General features: G+C 32.7%; 4 protein-coding genes across 9 annotated transcripts; 2 read left to right on the forward strand and 2 right to left on the reverse strand.

Annotated features, from left to right (window-relative positions):
• Positions 1–1,819: 1,819 nt before the first annotated feature.
• LOC106653050 (ras-related protein Ral-a) lies at positions 1,820–5,985 on the forward strand. 3 transcript variants are annotated; one of them, XM_014372276.2, is made up of 6 exons: positions 1,820–2,065; positions 2,853–2,978; positions 3,070–3,278; positions 3,544–3,718; positions 3,959–4,075; positions 4,542–5,985. In XM_014372276.2, exons 2-5 carry the CDS (start codon positions 2,874–2,876, stop codon positions 4,073–4,075), a joined length of 606 nt encoding a protein of 201 aa, XP_014227762.1. In that variant the 5' UTR covers positions 1,820–2,065; positions 2,853–2,873; the 3' UTR covers positions 4,542–5,985. The 3 variants fall into 3 exon arrangements, with proteins under 3 accessions (XP_014227762.1, XP_014227764.1, XP_014227763.1); XM_014372278.2 differs by lacking the exon at positions 1,820–2,065 and adding an exon at positions 2,077–2,299; XM_014372277.2 differs by lacking the exon at positions 1,820–2,065 and adding an exon at positions 2,496–2,601.
• Positions 5,986–6,012: 27 nt separating this feature from the next.
• On the reverse strand, positions 6,013–9,933 carry LOC106653263 (GATOR complex protein WDR24). The gene is made up of 10 exons (XM_014372649.2): positions 9,691–9,933; positions 9,493–9,624; positions 9,306–9,422; positions 8,544–9,229; positions 8,300–8,463; positions 8,037–8,232; positions 7,810–7,960; positions 7,063–7,733; positions 6,841–7,002; positions 6,013–6,764 (listed from the first exon to the last, which is right to left on the reverse strand). Exons 2-10 carry the CDS (start codon positions 9,587–9,589, stop codon positions 6,636–6,638), a joined length of 2,373 nt encoding a protein of 790 aa, XP_014228135.1. The 5' UTR covers positions 9,590–9,624; positions 9,691–9,933; the 3' UTR covers positions 6,013–6,635.
• Positions 9,934–10,586: 653 nt separating this feature from the next.
• Positions 10,587–11,938, forward strand: LOC106653264 (ATP synthase subunit O, mitochondrial). The gene is made up of 4 exons (XM_014372651.2): positions 10,587–10,749; positions 11,111–11,155; positions 11,224–11,334; positions 11,398–11,938. Exons 1-4 carry the CDS (start codon positions 10,720–10,722, stop codon positions 11,836–11,838), a joined length of 627 nt encoding a protein of 208 aa, XP_014228137.1. The 5' UTR covers positions 10,587–10,719; the 3' UTR covers positions 11,839–11,938.
• A 67-nt stretch (positions 11,939–12,005) lies between these two features.
• On the reverse strand, positions 12,006–17,116 carry LOC106653039 (transmembrane GTPase Marf). Of its 4 annotated transcripts, none has more exons than XM_014372266.2 (13): positions 16,772–17,116; positions 16,202–16,274; positions 15,518–15,804; positions 15,328–15,454; positions 14,863–15,256; positions 14,682–14,789; positions 14,582–14,602; positions 14,201–14,354; positions 13,990–14,128; positions 13,294–13,909; positions 13,056–13,226; positions 12,769–12,965; positions 12,006–12,692 (listed from the first exon to the last, which is right to left on the reverse strand). In XM_014372266.2, exons 3-13 carry the CDS (start codon positions 15,693–15,695, stop codon positions 12,488–12,490), a joined length of 2,310 nt encoding a protein of 769 aa, XP_014227752.1. In that variant the 5' UTR covers positions 15,696–15,804; positions 16,202–16,274; positions 16,772–17,116; the 3' UTR covers positions 12,006–12,487. The 4 variants fall into 4 exon arrangements, with proteins under 4 accessions (XP_014227752.1, XP_023318364.1, XP_014227750.1 ...); XM_023462596.1 differs by lacking the exon at positions 16,202–16,274 and adding an exon at positions 16,573–16,679; XM_014372264.2 differs by lacking the exon at positions 16,202–16,274.
• Between the last annotated feature and the right edge of the window lie 3,257 nt (positions 17,117–20,373).

The following is a 20,373-nucleotide window of genomic DNA, read 5'->3' on the forward strand; positions in this document are numbered from 1 at the left end:
GCATGATTACGCTAATCTCACGGAAACTCGAATCAGCGCGCGGATTTGTTTTTGCCAATTCATATTGCATTCGAGTTACAACTTAAAGCGGATTCGGAAAGTATTGTCCACATGAATCGCGATCGTGTTAAAAAGTTAATAATGAATTAAGGTGACTTTACCAATGCGAGGACATATAATAGTGAAAAGTGGCTGGATATTGATCCTAAGTGACTTTTCGAAATACCAATTACCGAACATTTTTTGGACTTTTAAAACTATTTTTTTCAAAATCTCATTGTCAATTTAGACAACTTGGAGGATATATTATGCTTCCAGTTTTTATTGTAAAAATAACAAATGTATTTATTAATGGTTACCTATGAACTATTCACAGAGAATCGGCCATTTATTCTATTTCTATCCTTTTTTAGTGTTGCTTTTAAAAATCGAATAAATTTCTATCTAACAAGAATCTCACAACTAGGTATGTACTTCAGTCATTTAGATACAGGCATGGTATCCTCAATTCTCTTATGGGGCTAATTATTTTTTAAATTACGTGAACGCTCAATTGCACTAAAATTGTTTGCTCAAAATGTTGACAACTTTTGATTCCTGTAAGCAGTCGTGATTTGGAGGCCAGACGAGGAAGGCATGTTAAATTTTATGTTGATATTTCTGTTGTATAAATGTTTATTACACTAGTATCATTTAAAAAACGGGTCATTTTTGATGACGAGACTCTTGTATTGTATTTTTATCGGTTTAGAAAATTTCATATCTGACCAGACCACAGAGAAAACTTGTACATACAACAAAAATTGGCATAATCCAAGAACACGTCAGAAAATTATAATTATAAAGATAAGGAGAATAATGAACCGGTCAATGAAGATGATGAATCAAAATCTTCATTTGGCTATTCCTTGATACGAATTTTATTTTGAAATTGATAATTAATACACACCGACTCATGTGGAATTATTCAATTTAGATTTTTGGGTCGATTTTCCATGTCAAAATTTATTTAATATTTTTAACAAGAAAAGGTTTATTAGTACAATTTTGGCTAATTAATGCCAATAAACACCTAATAGGGTGAGCTTGGTAATATCCGACCACTTTTAATTAATTTGTAAAAGTCTTTCAATTTATTAATAAATCATTATAGCGGTGTATTGTCAATCAAATTATAATAAAACGCATTGTGTCAAGAAAGTTAGTACATGTTTAATATGATAGATGACGTTTTGTGCAGAAATTTAAAAATAGCCATATAAATCAAAATAGTAAAACTTTTTTATTATAGTACAATATTCATATTACGCCCGATTATCCCAAAAAAACTCCAAATCTCCAAGGTCTGAAATCGCAATTACATTGCTTTTCTCGTTTCGATTTAAATGGCTATTTTTTAATTTCAGTTCGAAACACCGAATTGTCTCCTTAAATAATTTGATTGAATTTTATAAAAAACGTTTCTCAAGTTGCAGTTTTAATTTACTTTGTACACGTTTTGAGTGGAATTAAGTAATTATTACATAAATTAGTTCCGATTGCAGGAAAACATAATTTAATAAAAACTCTATTAATCATACTGTATTAAATGTACGCAATATCACGAAGAAGACTAAGGAGAATAATTTTGGATTCTATGAGTGTAATGAAGAGCATATGCTTCTAATGCGTTGTAGGCACTATACCTATGTTAAGTGTGTAATTTTGTGTACAAGTACCCTCTCTGTGTACCACCCGCTGCTGCCTTTATGATTCTGAAGCACAAGCCGGCCCGTAAGGCGTAAACCCGTTAGCCGTAACGTAACGTTGTAGTGTATAGTTCGCACGCGACTGTGTGTGTACCGTGTGTGCAATAGTGTGCGTGTGTATAGGTAAGTATATTATGCGCGCAAGTGAAGTCTCGTAGAGTCACCGACGACGCCTTATACTAGGCACAAGCAGGCATCGCTGCTGTTGCTACTTTCTGTTACAATATACAAGCATATATATACATAGCATACGACATATGTATATACATACAACTATTATTTGGACAGCTCCAAGAGCCCGCATATAGAATATCAAGGTATAGTTTAAATACAAAAAAGCATCTGCTTTTTTCAGCTTTTCAGAGAGGTTAATTCTTTCGTAAATAGCTGTGTTATTGTGTACGCTGCAGCGTGAATCGTTCTGCGACTCGCGTAAATCAGTGTATTTAAGAGTGCAAATTGATAAAATAGTGAGTGACGGTCGCGACGGCACCGCCTTTTCATCACCATACACATCTGTACACGCCCTTGACTACAACAATCGACGACTAGTACGATCTTAATTTCTACTCACATTTCAATCCTATGATCAAGCGATCTGTGGTCTATAAATATCTTATCTTATGAAATCATGTCTCGTAGGACCAACACCTCATAGATGAGAATTTACTTTGTTTTGAAATTTTTTGCTGTGAGGTTTAACAAACATCAGTGATTTAATTTCTTTGGTATTTCCGGTTTTATTGACTGTATAGGCGTTACGTATATTGATAATATAAGAGAACGACTGATAAGTTTCACATGTGTCATTAAGTCTTACTAAACAATTAGTCATTTTTCTGTAATTTCTTTGGTAAGAGAAATTGTAATAAACTTATTAAATACACGTTTCTGTCCCTCTATGTGTATGAGTTTGTGTGGCTTGAGAAAAAATAGTGAAGATTTCTCATGCAGACAACATTCATAAATAGTGCATCCTGCATTACAAGGTTCATTCATGATACAGATGCATTTAATCCTTTGAACTCAGACTGACTTGATATTTTTATTCAATTAGCACTGTACACGTAGGTAAATAATAATATCACAAACTTTGTTTTTTAGAATACTACATAAGCTTCAAAAATGTCTAAAAAACCAGGAATGGCCCAGGCTCTGCATAAAGTCATTATGGTAGGCAGTGGTGGTGTTGGAAAATCAGCTTTGACACTACAGTTCATGTATGATGAGGTAAAATTATATGTGCTATATGATATTAGATTTAGAATTTACAATATATATATACTCAACTATTCAACAATGCAAAAAATTTTATTTGCAGTTTGTAGTAGATTATGAACCCACTAAGGCTGATTCGTACAGAAAAAAAGTTGTCCTCGATGGAGAAGAGGTTCAGATAGATATATTAGATACTGCTGGGCAAGAAGATTATGCAGCAATCAGAGATAATTATTTCCGCAGTGGGGAAGGCTTTCTCTGTGTATTTTCTATCACAGAAGATGATAGTTTTCAGGCTACACAAGAATTCAGGTAAAATAAATTTAAATTTCACCATAATATTTTTAATACCATGTTCTATCAAAAATATACTGTATGCCAAAAATATAAATCAAATCTTATAATATATTATAACGTTACATATAATACACATGAAATTTCACTTACACATTTCTATGATAAGAGTATTAATTAAATTAAAGCAGTTTGCTAATATTTTTTTTTTTTTTCAATTAAATATTTACTAGTAATATAATATTTTAATACTTGATCTTGAAATTTATTCAATTTTTTGCAGGGAACAAATATTAAGAGTTAAAAACGATGAAAACATTCCTTTTCTATTAGTTGGCAATAAAAGTGATCTACAAGATAAAAGACAAGTTAGTTTAGCTGAAGCACAAAGCAGAGCACAACAATGGGGTGTACCTTATGTAGAAACAAGCGCTAAAACTCGAGAAAACGTGGATAAGGTTCGAATTATATTATAAATTTTTGACTTAATTTTTTTGACTGAGCAAACATTACCTTCATAGAAATTATTAATTTCGCACATTTTATATTGCTGTAATAAGCCTCTAGTCAAATAGCTTTCAATTATGTTATTTTTGCAAATGATGCAAGTATATACAAATTATACATTTGCTCTACGCAAGTAATTTTACAATTACGTTAACTCGCTTGAACGAAAATTTTGCACGACTCGTTTCCAGGTATTTTTCGATTTGATGCGTGAAATAAGATCACGTAAAATTGAAGACAAGTCAGCGAGTAACGGGCGCAGCAAAGACCGTGCGAAAAGGAAGAAAAGGAAATGTACCATTCTCTAGGTTGGCTATTTTATTTTGCGCTTTATTTTTCTAGTTTTATTCCATGTGCGTTATCCACGAAATGTAGCATTTCACCTGTAACATACTTTTTCATCTATATGGCATGAACACTCATAAAAATTGAAACTAAGATTATATGCATGCTTTTAATTGGTATAACGAACAAAATAAATAACTTCCACTTGTACATAAAGGGAGCTTGTAGCATTATTATGATTGCATGTATTAAGGTCTTCAATCTTCTTCAAATTATGTGCAGCTTCCGTAGCTATACAACAAAGAATTGATTTATAGATGCAGAAGGAGTAGGAAAAATTATTACAGATCTAAAAAATATCTACAACGATAAATAAGTCTTTAATTTTTATAAAAGAACTTACTAATTTGATCTAATATTCTCATGTATCTAACATTATTGCTTACCATTGTAAAATTTAACTAAACAAATTTTCTTTTTAAATTTCAGGTATTCTTTGATTTGATGCGCGCTATAGCTGCCCGTAAAGCACAGGAAAATCAGAGTGAAATCGGAGAACGCAAGAAAAAAACAAACTGTTGCACAGTTCTTTAACGCCTGAAAATTTTTGTTGGTTCACGTATATAAAATTTATTTTTTAGAAACCTTTTTAAACGATCAGCTATTGGCAGCTATCTTTGATTTTTTTTAATACACTCAGCTCTCTTTTTTTACGTGCGAGTACTTGACTCTGAATGCGTTCGAATGCGTTTTGTACAACACTGAATACAAGAACATGTATGATAAGCGTTCCTTTTTCTTACGCGCACAGACATGTGAACATAAGGTGTCTTGTATTGAATATTATTCATGAATTATATAAAAAAATCTTTTAAGTTATTGAGAATCTAAATCATGTTGATTTTATTTATAAAAAAGACTTACTTTTCATTTTTCATACTCAATTGAGTAATTCTACTAGTGTTTCTTTATGACTCTCCCTACTTTTGAATCTACGTATATGTTTTAATTATGAAATAAGGTATACTGTAAATTATCTATGAAGTTTGTTATAAATCATTAAGTAATCAAAATAATATTTTTCTTTTACTTTTTTAGCATTATGTGTACTAAATTAGTATATAACTAAATTATCATTGAGAATGTTTTCTATGTGCAAAGACATAGATTAGTTAATCATTTTTTTTTCATTTTATCCATAAAAATTGTTTATCCAAATATATAGGTTTTTGTAATATACTAATTATGTCTCTCCGTATTAATTTGAGAATTACTTAAAACCTAAGTTTATATGTAAATCAAATGAGATGAATTTCTTTCAGTTTCCATTTTTTCTTCATTTATTTCACTTGTCTATGTAAGTTTCAGATAAAATCATTGTGTACGTAACTCGTGATAAAATTTGCACCTTATTGAAAGAAAAAAATGAATTTTTATAGAATTGTTTTTGAAATTTACGAGTTCCTAGTCTCAGGAAAAAATAGACGTTTTGATTTATTTACTGATAGAGTTTACATACTATAGTTTCATCTGCTCAGAAATACAGAAATACATTCCGATGTTATATAATGATTTTCTCAAGAGTGTGTAAAAACAAATTTTATTCTCAGAATTAGATTTCAGCGCAAAAGCGAATTGTAACTTAACGAAAAAAAATTAAAGTCTATTGTCAAAGGGTATGCCATTGGTGCTTCGTAAAAATAACTATGATTTGATATTATTCAAGACAAACATAAGCTTTTTAAGTATTTGTTTACAAATAATCAGAGTCCAAATTGGAGTATTTAAATTATAGCCTAGCATAGTAATGGCCAAATAATGTATACTATTGCATATTGGCAGAGATCTCACTGATCGATAAATCATAATTAATTTTTATATTTTTGTAACATTGCATATTGTGCCTTTTTAATATAATTTTATTTATTAGATAGTTGAGAATCCGTTTTTTGAAGTTTAATTGACAATAGTAACAATAGTAATTATTAATTTGTGTGTTTATTAAGTAAATAGATTTAAATTTGAAAAATGAGCAAGTTTTTGTTACACAATTCGTAAGAAAAATTGTATGAGACCAATTGGTTTTATGTACGACGATATCTGAGAAAATGGGATAATAAATTATTAAAAAAGGTTTTAATATTTAAAGATAGCTTCGATAGCTATAATTATAGCTGATTTATAAATGCCTATATCATTATTGCAACAATTTATAATGCTACCAATACATATGATACTAAGCAAAATAAATGTAACATAATACGAATAATAAGAAAATTTTTTATGCACAAAACAAAACGTATTATACTGGCAAATTTACAAAAAATTATATTTGTATAAATATATTTATGAACATGATCTTATAGAATTATACTATAAAAATTTCTATATTCATAATGTTTTGTATCAAATATTTACAATGACTGTGGTACATGGTATTTACAATTACAGGAACATAAATAATTATCACTATAAGCATCGCATTATCCTCGTGTAAGTAGTCTTATTTGTTCTATTTTTTATAGCGTAGTTTAACCATTAAAATTATTTGTACAATTGTGATGAAAAAATGACGGCGATCAATTAGGAATATTCGCATAGATGGCCACATCCAGTCGGGCACGTTTTGTTAGTTTCAAACCATTCACTCATATGGTGAATATGACCTCCGTGGGAACAACCTTGACACCAAGTGTATATACCCTTTACAACCTGAAAAATGCTCAAATTTTCTAAATAATATAAAATCGGATAAGTAAAATATTTTGAAAAATGTATAATAATTTACCTGATGACAAAGAGAACACAGAGCATGTTTTGATGAATGGCAGCGATCACAGAGCCAACCTGCTCTTTGCAATGATTTTGTGCAAGTACCACAGCAAGTATGTACAGTCGTGGATTGTTGATTTAATTGAGATACCGACGATATCCAAGCCAGCTGGATAATCTGCAGAGTAACGAACTTTTAGATGAAAATATGCGAATTAATAAAATTGACTTTTTTTACCTTAGTAGCTACGTCCCAGAGTTTGAATTTTCCAAGCATATCGATGTATTCGAGTAACCAATGTTCTTGCAGGGCTATTTCGATGTTTATACTCTTCCTTTTGTCTCCCAGCGCCAATAAAATACTAACAGTTGTTTGGATGTCTTTAATGTTGGCGTGGTGCCTTAAAGTGTTCTCGACCAAACTCGAAGGATTCCAAAAAGTTGGCTTTGGTACACATTGAATGACCAATTGGCATGGCTGGTCTTCGATTAATATAGAGCCCGCATCCTCGTTATTTACCTCAGGTGGATGATTCGGAAATTGTTCCGGTGGGGGTGATCTATTCTGGATCTCGTGTCTCAACGGAAAGGCTTCTTTTGGCAAAGACCAATTATTATCGTTGCATATGGCAAAGTTATCGCCACCGTTGCTGAAATCGATGATGCTGTTCGGTAGCGGATCGAGCTCGCACTCGCCGAACGAAAAATCTCCCTTTGGCTGATGTCGCTTGCCGTAATCAAGTGGTAAACGTCGATAATTTGTCAAGTACGGTCCAGTGAAGTGATTGTTATCGAGAGGCTCGTCGGTCTCGGTTTCGTCGTCGCCACCACTTATCATTCCCGTAGTTGCCGTTGTGGCTGCTCCTGCTGCCGATTCGCTTTGCAAGGATCTCACATCGTTGTCGAAAACTACTAGCAATTTTTCGTTTAATAACATGAGCAATTTATATCATGTCGATCAATGAGTTTTTCGAAGATCGTTTACCTGAGTTTAATTGATCGTTGTTCGTGCCTATCGGTAGCAAGTTCATCACATTTACGGCATCCGGCTCAGACACTTGACGTCTAGTAGGATTATTGTTTGATCCTAATGGATTTTCAAAACAAGTCTTGATAATACTCCAAATAGTGCTTATCTGTCAATAATTTTTTTCTTTTTCAATGAAACACTCGATAGAAATCGAAATTAAAGATGTGTTATTAACAACTTACGTCGTTTCTACCGGCATTACTAGCCACGGTTGAATTGTGATCACACACGTCGTTTAGTCTACCGCTTAGTAAATAATTTTCCGCGCATGTTTTAAAAAATTTTATTTCGCGACCGCTATTGTTAGGTGTTGAAGCAGTAAATCGATGCATCCAACTGGTTGCTTGACAAAAAGCATCGTTGCTAACCGGTTGTTTTCTAAAAAAAAATTCTTTTTTTAGCTTTTTGTTATTTGTGTCGAGAAATGAATCAAAATCCATCATACCGCATTATTCTACTAGTTAAAGGTTCGATACTGGTAGAAGTATTGACATTAGTTTTACACGCATAAGCTACATCTCCCTTTGTGTTTAGTGCTATACCTTGAGGATTTGCTTGACTTGCTGGCCGTGAAGCGTCTTCAAAAACATGATGATATAAAGTACAGTCCTATCAAGCATGAAATGTATAATTTGGTGTGTGATTTTTTTTTAAATTATTGAACATGAAGAGTTGAAATAAAAACTCACCCGACTAGTTGATAAAAAAGATTGGGGATCACCGCGCCAAGCGATACCAGTTGCAACATCTTTATGTTCATTAAAACTAGCAAATGGTATATATGGTCTTCTAATATCCCATACATTTATTCCACAATCAACTACTAAAGCACAACTTCCAATATGATATTTTCTCTGAGGCCTCCATTTGACTCTACCTACAGATGCTATTGTATGAATTGTAAAATCACAACTAGGTTTTGCTGTCAAATCCCAAACTTTTATGGTTTTATCTCTTGAAGCTGTTGCAAGCCAAGTAGTTTCAGGGTGCCAATCGCAGGCAAATATAGGCCCACTATGTGCTGTGAAATGTTGAAAATATTTGTCTGCTTTTCGCATATCCCATAACTGTACCTGACCATTTTCAGAAACAGCGGCAAATGTATGAGCTTGATGAGGGGAAAATTGAACATCACGAACAGATTCTGTATTGCTATAAAACGTCTTTGTAGCTTCTTTTGTTCTTAAATCAAAACATTTCATAGTACCATCTTGTGAACCAGAAATTAGTAGCATAGGTTCTGATGTGTGGAAACTAACTTTATTAACAGTACGTTTATGGTCAATAAAAACATGTTCTTGCTTAGATCTTGAAGGACGGTTCAAGTTCCAAACAACAACAGCTCCATTAGTTGCTGCTGTAGCCAACAGATGATCTAAATATTTAAAAACAATATTTAATAAAAAACCATCAATAACTTTTTCAATAAAATTTTTAACTTAAAAACTGACCTTCGATGAGATTCCAAGCAACATCATTGCATGAAAAGTTTAAATTCAAGTTCTTTCCAACACGTAAATTGCAAAACTCTTCAAACTTGTCATCAAGTAATGTAAATATTTTGAATACTAAACAAAAATTTATGAAATAACAAACTGTGGTACATTTTTCTAAAATAATACATTAGGTTCATCGTACCATTTCTACCAGCTATGACCACCTGCGAATTATCCTTATTCAGAGCCAGCGCATTAGCGGGTCCTTCTTGAGTAATGTACGAAGTTCTTGATGTCATTTTAAAATTTATTACGCAAATAACTATAAACAAACCTATTGAAAAATGTCTTTATTTAATAATACTTATACTTGCACAGTCGCGTACAAGGTTATGTTTACATGATCACACAACAATGAATACTTTAACAATTGAATATGCTATGTAAAAAACATTTATTATCAAGGTGACAGTAAAATGTCCCTCTTCACACAAACAGCTATCTACACAGAATGACTGAATAAATCAATGCTTTAATTTTCATAATAGAAATGCAACTAGTTGATACATTGTTCGAAATTTTGTTACTTGTCAGAGAAGAAAAAAGCATAACAAAATGCAGACGACACATGTGAGCTCATGATGCATAGCTACTTGGTACCATGCTCATCACATGTCTGCTATCGGGTTTTTAAGTGGCAATAAAATAATGATCGTACGCGTTATCGCCCAAATTTCACCGTGTAATTTACCCAGTTCACAGGAAAATTTTATAATGTTCAATGGACGTATGAATTTTATCAAGTACTAGAACAAGTCTCATAGCTCTAGATTATTTTATTATGAAAACAAATACCTTGTTTACAAGCGTATTATTGTCTTATTTTAAAGAAAACAAGAGGATTAAAATATTTTTAAATCCTTTATTTGATACATTTTCTACAGTAAAATGAGGGTTTCCTATTATACCTTTTTTGTTCACAAACCTAATAATTTAATGAGGGCTTAGGAAATATAAAAAAGTAGATGACAATTTCCAATATTTTCTTTTTCATAATTTAATTAATAATATCGAATGATTCATTTGTATAAAATCAAAATTTTGGTTGACAGTAAGTTAACTTTTTGTTTTTCATATCCTAATTGAATTATTTTATCGTAATGCTTCATACAGAATTTTAATTGTTGCAAATTTCAACAAGTTTATTTACAGATTCATCAAATTCAGTTTTTACATCGGCATCGAGTTTAAAGCGCAAACTCGTAAGGCCTAGAGTCTCTAGTTGTAGTCTGCAGGAATTCTAGCGTTGTACTTATGCAACCAATTTTAGGAGATAATTTGGTTATGTGAAACCGTTCCGTACGTCACAAAGTGTGCGAAGAAGCTTTTTGTCATTTTTTTGGAAACTGCATAACACTTTCCATCCGATATGGCTACCACCTCTAAGTTGGGAGTTCTCGTAAGTTTACTTTTCAATGTTTATTATGAATTTTGGAAGTCTAATCCTAAGGCGTGAATAGTTTTTTGGGAAATCAATGTCAATGTTGTCGAATTAATCTAACGAATGATAAAACCTAACCTTGCATCCAAATAGGTTTTATTAATTATTAAATTAATATTTTTGTCTTCATAACATTAAAATATTATTATTAATTCCTTTGCATGGAATTGTATTTTATATATTGCAAGATTCATACTTGGACTCAAATTTATCCTATCTCATAGTTTAATGAGTAATATTTTAGTTTAATCTATTTTCTTATATAATAATTTTGTATAATATCCATTATTTAACGTAATAACTTTATTTTATTCAACAGGCTAGGACGTTTTCATCGTCCTCCGCGACACAGCAGATGGTCAAGGTAAGAAAGTTTACATTTATCGAAGATAATTTGAAAACCCGAAACTAGTAAATTCTATAAACTTTTAGCCAACTCTGCAAGTATTCGGATTGGAAGGTCGTTATGCTATGGCACTATTTTCTGCTGCTAGCAAACAAAAATCCTTAGATGTGGTTGAAAAAGACCTCGTTAAGTTCCAAGTGAGTATTGAATAAACATTACAAATACAAGTAGCAATTTATAAATCATCTCTTTTGTATTAGGGATTATTGAAAACTGATAAAAAATTAGCTGAATTTATCAAAGATCCAACTATTCAGCGCAAAACAAAAGTAGAAGCTTTCAAAAAAGTTGGAGGCTCTTTCAATCCAGCTACAGCAAATCTTCTGTGCCTTCTTGCTGAAAATGGAAGATTGGCTAACATCAATACCATAATCAATCATTTTAAATTGATTATGTCAGCTCAAAGAGGAGAAGTTGTATGTGAAGTTATCACAGCTAAGCCCCTTGATGCTGACAACAAGGCCAAACTTGAAGCTGCAATGAAGGCATCGCTGAAAAAGGGACAAAATATTCAACTCACTACTAAAGTTGATCCTTCCATAATTGGTGGTATGATTATATCTATTGGTGATAAATATGTTGACATGAGTGTCGCCAGTAAAATCAAAAAGTACACGGAAATTATCAACGCAGCTGTTTAAAGATGTTCATTTATTGTTAATGCAAAATTGACGTTCATGTTGAGCGTCATTGCAATGTAATGAAAAATTCAAATAAATAGGTATTAATTAGAACACTTGATAAGAGCAATTATTATTCAACAATCAATCGTTTTTTATTCTAAATTTTTGAATTGTTTTTACATACATATATAAAGTAGATATTAATAGTTTTTTTAAGCGCAGCTTAATTCAATCATTCAAATAAAAAATAAATAGTCTAAAGATCTAGAAATAACTTAATCAAATTTGCACTTGCTAAAAATCAATAATTTTTTCTGATCATGAAATTAGAAATCAATGTTATAAAATTGTTTCTTTGTTCAAATTTGTAAATAAATTGTAACAGACTCAATTATAAAAAAAATAGATCAACAGTAGTTGCTAGTTTGTCAAATAGCAACCAAGAGAACTAAATACCTAGTGTAAGAGTAACTGAGACTAGAATTTTTTAAAGACTAAGAAACAGTCCTCTGTGACTTCGACTTAGTGCCTGGGTAAGAAAATGTTCTCTCAAAAAAGGAGAATTTTTTTTAGCATTTGACAAGATATATACATTCAATAAATCTAGATCGATCCGTAAAATTCGCTCGAAAAATGTGCAAATTTCTTTGCGAAGAACGATGCTAATTTAGTGTAATGATTTCAAATAAGCTGAATCAAATAATTCGAGTTCGTTCGTTAAATAATTTGCCTTATTTCTGAGTACTTTGGCCTTGGTCGCTGCTTCCTCCAAAGTTCGAAGGGTCTTGTCGATAGTCTTTACTTCGCTATGCATTTCGTTTGTAGTCTCATCGACCAAATGGCACAGTCGCGCAAACGTGCTTGATAATTCCCTGAAAAAGAGGCCATATTAATATAATAATTAAATGCTAATAACTGTCTTGATTCGTTATAATTAAAAGTACGTACTGTTGAACTTGATGACTGCAATTAGCGGAGGTAAGATCCACAATGAGTTTCAATTTTTGTGTAGCATGATTAACATATTGTTTCTTAAATTCACGCTCTTTAGCTTTGTTCGTCCATGTCATACGTTCATATAAATACAACGTGCCGTAAATGGCACCGGTTACGGCTATCAACCTCCAGCCAACTGTTTTTAACATCTGGATAGTGTTATAGATATTTCATTATTATTATTATTTTTAATATTATTGTACTTATTAACGATAAAGTATCATAAATTTTAAGCTTACGAAACCAGCTAGAAGTAAACCGCCCATTGTTCCTTGTGAAGTAATTGAAGCTAATGCTATTTTGGTAGATAAAGACCAATCGTCATTCCTAGGTGGAACGAAATAATTTGTGGTCGATACAAATTTGGATGAGTCTATGCTGTCAGCGGGTGATATGAGAGCTTGAGGAATCTGAAAGAAAAAAAACGTTATTTACCTCGTTAAAAGTTGAAAAAAACCAAACAATATAACTACATACCTCTTGTGGTAAATTGGTGATGGCTAGTCTCTGATTATTACGGTGTTTTCCAGCAAATCTGTTGATCATAGCAGTAAGGCCCCAGGTAAACCTGAACTCTAAATCTTCGTGAAAATCGGCGCACAAATTATCACAGTTCAACCTGTATAAAATTTCAAATGGCTCCCTTCTTGGCAGTACGTTCATAGACACCTGCTTTTTGTTCTCAGGTAACAGACATGACATTCTTTCAGTCATTTCACGTTGCGAATTTTCGATATTTAGAGCTAAAGCCGTACTGAGCCGAGCGCGCAAATTCGAACCCAAACCGTTTTCCACATGCACATGTAGTTGACTTTTGTAGGCGTTGAGAACTAATGGTTCGGAATAAAATTTTAAATTAAATTCGTCTACTAAGACAGCTAGACGTCGTATTTCTTCGTTCAATGCTTTGGAGACTCGTTGCTCCACATCTTCAACCATCCGATGTATTTTGTCTTTCATTTCTTGAGTCAGTAAAATGAGTTGCTGTTCCGTAAAATTTAACTTGTCACGCACCTCTTTTTGTGCATTCATTTGCTCTGCCTTCATCTTTTGAGTACGGTCCAGGATTTCATTAAGAGTTTGTCGAATTTCTCTGAAATGTGAATAAAATAAAATAAAATACATTGTTCACGCGATGCGATTGATTATAAAAATGTCGATGTCGGGACTCACGTAGAGATGTGCTTTCCACGTTGAGTATGCTGCTCAAATTTAGTTTTCACAGCAGATTTGGAAATGCACTCTTCAAATTTCCTTTCAAAATCTTGAAATTCAAAATATCTATTTTGAAAACCTTCGGCCAAGGCACCACCTAGAAAAAATTTAAGCCAATCACTATAATTGGTCATTTCATAAATATTTTCATGTTTTGCCGTAGATTTACTGTGAGCAGATTCGCCTTTTTGTTCTTTGAGTCGAGCTTGAAGAGTTTCTTTAGCGGAAACAAAGAAAACTCGCTCTTCGGCATCTTTCGTATTATAGACTCTGAGTTCACGAGCTAGAAAATCCACTGCGCGGTCTTGATGCTGGGCTCGAACCTAAATTAAATCAAATATTTGTAAATTACTTTTTTCAGCACATTATAAATATCAACTGTGAGTGAACACAACATATTGAGCATTATCTGCATAAAATAGTACCATTTATCAATGAATACAATTATGGAAAAACAAGTATGTATTGAAAATATTTGTGTTTTATGGAAAATATTTTTGTGCAAAATACAAATTAATATTTTTTTGAGATCTTTTAAAAGAGATCTTACCTCTTTTTGTTCATCAAGCTGCTTTAGTATAAATTAAGTTTTCACGTCAAATTTATGTCACTATATAAATAATATTTTTTGTACAAAGTAATTTAGTTACCTCATCTAAAAATTCTGGTTCCGAAGCAGAAGCATCCCATCGATTGTTCAAAATAAAAATATTTGGTTTTGATAACTTTGTTGAAACTTTATGGAAGAAATTTTTTTCCTATAAATTAAATTTTTGATTATTTTCTAATTTCTTATGTATGTAATCTTGGAAAAATATTAATCCTACTAACCGCTAACATAAGAGTAGACTCAGCATTTGCTACTAATACAAAGACATCTGCATCAAGACAATGTTTATCGATCCATTCATCGAGATTTGGTGTAACATCAACACCGGGACTGTCGACAAATACCACGTCGTCGCGCAGCAGCAAACACTTACTTTTGGGCCAAAATATTCGCACTAAATTACTTTCGCATAATTTTTCTTTACAAAGTGCATGACCTAGTTGTCCAACTGACTGTACTGGCTGTTTAACATCAGAACCTTCTGTTATCAAATAAGGCTCCTCACCATCAGATCCCTCAACTTGCAAAAAACAGTTGGTGGTATGACCTATACCACTTGGTAAAATTTTATCTCTCAACATAGCATTGATAACAGTACTTTTTCCATTGCTTGTTCTGTAAAAAAAATTTATTTTCAAAAATTTGAAAAAAAGATGAATTTTTAAACTGATAAGATTGACAGATACCTTCCAAAAAAAGCAACTTTCATGTGATCTCTTTTAAGAACGTATCTGATTCCTTGTACTTTATCTTTGTAGGCTTCAACTTTCTGAACTTCCTCTTGGGCAATGATCTTGTGGTCATCTTTCAATGCTACAGAAAAAAAAGTTTTATTTTTATACAAATATTATTAATATGGTAAAAGGTAAAACTCACAGTCAATGAATCGTACTGTATCATCAACATAATCATCAATTTCTAAAAATATATCATTTATTTTCTTTTTGGCCTTGACAAATATCTGTAGAGGAGAATTTTCAGTTCGTATATCATTTGTTCTGCTTTGTTTATCTCCAGCAATCATAGAAACTGTGCGATTAATATATGCAGCCATTGCTTACAGCAACTTAGAACTACTACTGAGTGAATATGCTTGGCAAAATAATCTTAATAGGGTGCTCTGCTGGTGTTGACGTTTGATTGCGAAGCATGCAGGATTGCAACTGGAATCAAAACATAAGAGAATCAAGCATCAATCAGGCTTTACAATTTATCCACTAATTGAAATAGTACATAACAGATATTCATATCTTTAACAGGTAATTTTACATCTAAATAACTATAATTTTACACACGAGTAACATCAATAAAAATTCATATATACACAGATAGAGTTGTAAAATACAAAAAATTGTTTTTTAATAAGAAGATTAATTCTAAGAGTTGATTTTGCAAATACATTATAGTTTAAATGGCATGAAATATTGTATTGTCAGATAAACAATACATTTTTCATTTGTGCTACATACAAAACAAAATAGATCAATACACATCAGCCAGTGCTAGTAAAAATTCTTTATGAATTTTTGTTTATAAAGAATAGAGGAGCTTTTTAAGAACCTGTTTCTCTTGAGACATAATATCCCAGGAGAGTTATTCATACAAATGAGAACTAAGTATTCATCGACGAGATCTGTAACATAATCAACACGTTTTTCCTTACAAAAAATGAATCAAGATATAAAAGTGTCAATCGAGTTGAAAAACATAATCTGCATCAAGCAGAATCAAAAATTGTTTAGCGCGTTGGGGCAGAAAACAATGAGGTATCTAACCTCAAAACATAAGATCAATAAGAATAAAAATGGGAAATGGAACAATCGATAGATCCACGCTGTCGAGCGAGCACGCAGCTCAGTTTGCAACGATTAGACAGGTAGACTATACAGCCATTGGAACATTCTATTGTCAATGTAGAACCAAATGCGTACCTCGTATAAATAATTATGCGATGCGAGCTTGACACCTATTTTTAACTAGAACTCAGCGTTAATCGCGATTGTAGTTGACCGATTCACATTTGCAACGCAACTCTTTCCTGTACGTGTGTGTATATTACACACGAGATGATAGATTATCAAGCAAGATTGAATTATTAGAATAATTAAATGTTACTCTGATATTGCTTACATTCGCAGCAGAAGCCTAAACTCGATAGTTATTATTATGATGGTGTGCAGAAGGTTGAATTGACTACTGCTGCTGGTGCTGCTGCTACTGTCTGGCCCATACGAAGTACGAACGAACACGATAAGTTAGGAGGTCGCGCGGAAAAAGTTAAGGAAGCGTCTGCTGCGCACGTATGAAAAGATGCCTTGACCACTGTGCGCTAATCTATTTCGTTGAATTCATGGTTTTTTTTGGATGCTCATTGCTCATTGCCTCGTCAATTCCCAATTTATACGAATGATTTTTTTATTTAAACGCAGTATATCCAAACAACATCGCACTGTATGTGTGTTGCGTACATGTTGATGACGTAATTGCGTCGCAAAGTTGCTACTGTAGCTGCTCAAGCACGTGGTACGCATACATGCGTACAGCTAAATTCAAACATTTTAGCTACTCTTGACAATACGTTGAAATGACTTTTTTCAATCAATTTAATAATGATTTATTATAAAATGATTAAATACAATATAATTCCATTAATAGTTTAAATTATATAAAATTGAAATTAAACGTTCGAACGTTAAGACATTAATTAATTCTAATGCTTTATCACGCGATCTATGATACCTGTTGAGAAGTACTGAATTTTGCCAATGAATTGGCAGCGGGTTTTTTTCTCAATGACAATTAAGCTAATAGTTTCAAATTATTATTTATCGATTATTTTTAGCAAATTCGGATTGACTTAAATACTTTATTTGAACTATTTTTGAGAGGAATTAAATTGTAAAAAAATACATTTTTTATTCATTTCCATCGAGATGCAGGTGTTTCTATAAATCTTTTTTGTACACAACGTTTTCTCTTTTTTAGAATTCGGATAAACCGATCAAATCAATTGGTAAAAATTATCGACCGTATCGATGTCCCCATCGTATTTTCTCAAAAAAAATAGTGCATCATGGCTGTTCACTTTTGCGGAAATTTTCGAAATCGCGTTAGCATCATGCAGATTCTTAAAATTCAAGTCTTTACAAAAAGAAAGCACGGTTTAAAATCTCTGAAGCGTTGCGGGAAGCGGTGTCGATAGCTTAAAAACGTGGTACTAACATCGTGAAAAATCGATCAACCATATTTTTGTCTGCGTAATCGAATGTCATAGCCCTACACCCTATTTTTTCGTTATATTTAATATCAATATTTAATTTTCATATTTTTTAATTTACAGGATTTGATACAGGTCTGAGCCCTTGAAGCAAAGAAAATCAAGAAGATTTCATCCTGGAATGGAATGGTTATTTAATTTTGCTTAACATTTTTTCTATATAATTGATGAATTGATGATGGGCTTGTGAGTTATCGATCAAAAATAGGTGGAAAACTTCATGGCACCATCGCCGGTGTCCCGGTTTGTTTGTGTGTAATAATTAATTTGATTTATTATCGGTGTGATAAAGTTTGGTTTACTCATTTTCAGGACAAATTTTCTTATGTAAAATTTTTGTTGGATTTCCCCCAGATGCCTTCAGCAGATTTTTGACTGTAGACTAGTCGAAACTTGGATAAAATATTATGTAAAGGGCCATCGAAGACTGGAATAGAAACGATAAAGTAATAAAATTTACGCGCTCGTAACGAGTCAGCTCTACGTAATAAATCAATAATAATATAAATATCTGCGAAGCAATGGAATATTTTACAATATTTGAAAGACAGAAAAGTATTTCATAGATATTATATTTCATTTTGGTATAATTTTTTAACCGTTTCTATTTGATATCAGAACAATTTTTAATTATAACTCACTAGCGACCCCGTCGTGGCTTCTCCCACTTTCAATTTATACGAAGAATTGTGAAGATGAATATGCAAAGTGAGTCTATACAGTCTATACAGACTTTTTGTTCGATAGATACGCGAAAGCTTGCGGGTACATAATATTTGTAGTTTTGCCTATTGGCATATATGCAAACAAATTCGTCAAGTTGTCATTGTGAAAAGCAGGGAATATCTAAGTTAAGTCCAAACTAATTGTAATGATATAAAAATATGTCAGCGTAATAACACATTTACACATCAAATATAAGACGTTATAAGATGATTAATCGCGCGTAAATTATAATAACTACACATGTTTTTACATACCAGCGGCCCGAAAGTAGCATTTTCCTGTCACTGCGCTAAACGGAATATTGTTATTTTCGGGCCACAAGGTGTGTAAAATATCATACCGGCCTAGGGCAGTAATATGCTATTTTTATAATAATTGACCGAGCGAATTTACGAGCGAGATGTGGTGAAAAAAGAGAAAAATTCTTAGCTCAAAAATAATGGAACAAATAATTGTTTCAATATAAAATAGAAATCTTTCTAGCAGTACAATGAATGCGTGGTAAAAAATTCAAGCTGATCGGACAAATAGTTTTTGAGGTCATAAAGGACAAACAGAAATAAACTTTGTTTTATAATAGATAAAAGATGAATTTAGTTGTTGCACCAGTTAAATTCGTCGACGGTTTCCCATCTTACATTAGCTTTGCTGTACATTAATTATTTAAACAGAAAAACATCATTGCATGGACGTGTTGACCATCGCGAGGTCGAAATGAAAAAGACAATACGATGCTCGTAGCGCGAGGATGAAGTAATAATACGTGTTTGCCTGTATTTAAGCATGGAACTAGATATTTTCACACCGATCCAAGGTCCTCGCTAGTATTCATTTATATTTTTACACTTATTAATGTAATTGTAAGTATCGCGGTTTATGCTGTTTCTTGGAAGTCGCGAAGTGAAATTTGCCAAGTGCGTGCTCACGGAGAAACAGAAAGGCTCGCAAGAAGCCACCAAATTCAATCATACCCATAATCTAGCTGCTCGGTGCAGAAAACCCATTGAAAACAACAAACGAAATGCTCGACTTCGCGAGATGAAAAATGAATTTGAAATGTCAATTAAAGTTGTTTCGTGTCACAGAAGGCCGTGCGCAGCTCAATCGTGCGCGAGTTTGTCGCGGCCGCAACAATACAATAGATTCATAGGTACCGAGAGGCTCGAAATTGTTGCTTCACTGTGCGCGAGAATCAATATTTGCTCCAGACTAATATTCGCGCTCGGGTGTTTCTCCGGACACAGAAATAGGTATTCGTTTATGCGCAGCTTCGTTCATTATCTCCCCTGCAATCACAAGCTTTGTGGAAACTCTGATTGACTAACATAGTCAGTTGGAAAATATTGAGAATTTCAAGCGGAAGCTCGTCACGTCCACTTGGATGTTTTGAGCGAGACGTCGTTGCGAAATCGTTTTAGTACTCGCGTTCATATAATGTGCGAACGCATACAAATGATGGAACGAGGAAGACGCAGCCATGGGTGCAACACTGCCATTATGCCTTTTAATATTTTTCTTCCTACCTACACGCGTACACACATGTATGTATAGGCGCGCATCGCGTCTGCCTGACTTTGCTCGTCTGTGTGATGAGTGTGTGAGTAGGCACTCGAAAGAAAGTGACATTACGAGAGCTCGAATATGTACACATATATGATTTTTTTCGTCTTCTCCTTTTGCTTGCCTTTTTTTATGTCGAATGGGAGAAAGACCGAAAGAACCGCGTGGC

This window comes from Trichogramma pretiosum, unplaced genomic scaffold, assembly GCF_000599845.2.
Source record: "Trichogramma pretiosum strain Unisexual culture from Peru unplaced genomic scaffold, Tpre_2.0 scaffold8, whole genome shotgun sequence".
NCBI lineage: Eukaryota > Metazoa > Arthropoda > Insecta > Hymenoptera > Trichogrammatidae > Trichogramma > Trichogramma pretiosum.

Bases quoted from the DNA above. Each gene is read 5' to 3' on its own strand.
- LOC106653039 (XM_014372264.2), bottom strand. From the start codon at position 15,695: ATGGCTGCATATATTAATCGCACAGTTTCTATGATTGCTGGAGATAAA. The intron at 15,257-15,327 runs GTATCTGTCAAT...TTTTTTTTACAG, and splicing joins AAAGTTGCTTTTTTTGGAAG to AACAAGCAATGGAAAAAGTA. The intron at 14,790-14,862 runs GTTAGTAGGATT...TTTAATTTATAG, and splicing joins AGTCTACTCTTATGTTAGCG to GAAAAAAATTTCTTCCATAA.
- LOC106653050 (XM_014372276.2), top strand. From the start codon at position 2,874: ATGTCTAAAAAACCAGGAATGGCCCAGGCTCTGCATAAAGTCATTATG. The intron at 3,279-3,543 runs GTAAAATAAATT...AATTTTTTGCAG, and splicing joins CAGGCTACACAAGAATTCAG to GGAACAAATATTAAGAGTTA. The intron at 3,719-3,958 runs GTTCGAATTATA...ACTCGTTTCCAG, and splicing joins CTCGAGAAAACGTGGATAAG to GTATTTTTCGATTTGATGCG.
- LOC106653264 (XM_014372651.2), top strand. From the start codon at position 10,720: ATGGCTACCACCTCTAAGTTGGGAGTTCTC. The intron at 10,750-11,110 runs GTAAGTTTACTT...TTTATTCAACAG, and splicing joins CCTCTAAGTTGGGAGTTCTC to GCTAGGACGTTTTCATCGTC. The intron at 11,335-11,397 runs GTGAGTATTGAA...CTTTTGTATTAG, and splicing joins AAGACCTCGTTAAGTTCCAA to GGATTATTGAAAACTGATAA.
- LOC106653263 (XM_014372649.2), bottom strand. From the start codon at position 9,589: ATGACATCAAGAACTTCGTACATTACTCAAGAAGGACCCGCTAATGCG. The intron at 9,423-9,492 runs GTACGATGAACC...ATTTTTGTTTAG, and splicing joins GGTCATAGCTGGTAGAAATG to TATTCAAAATATTTACATTA. The intron at 7,961-8,036 runs GTAAGTTGTTAA...AATTATTGACAG, and splicing joins GTAATGCCGGTAGAAACGAC to ATAAGCACTATTTGGAGTAT.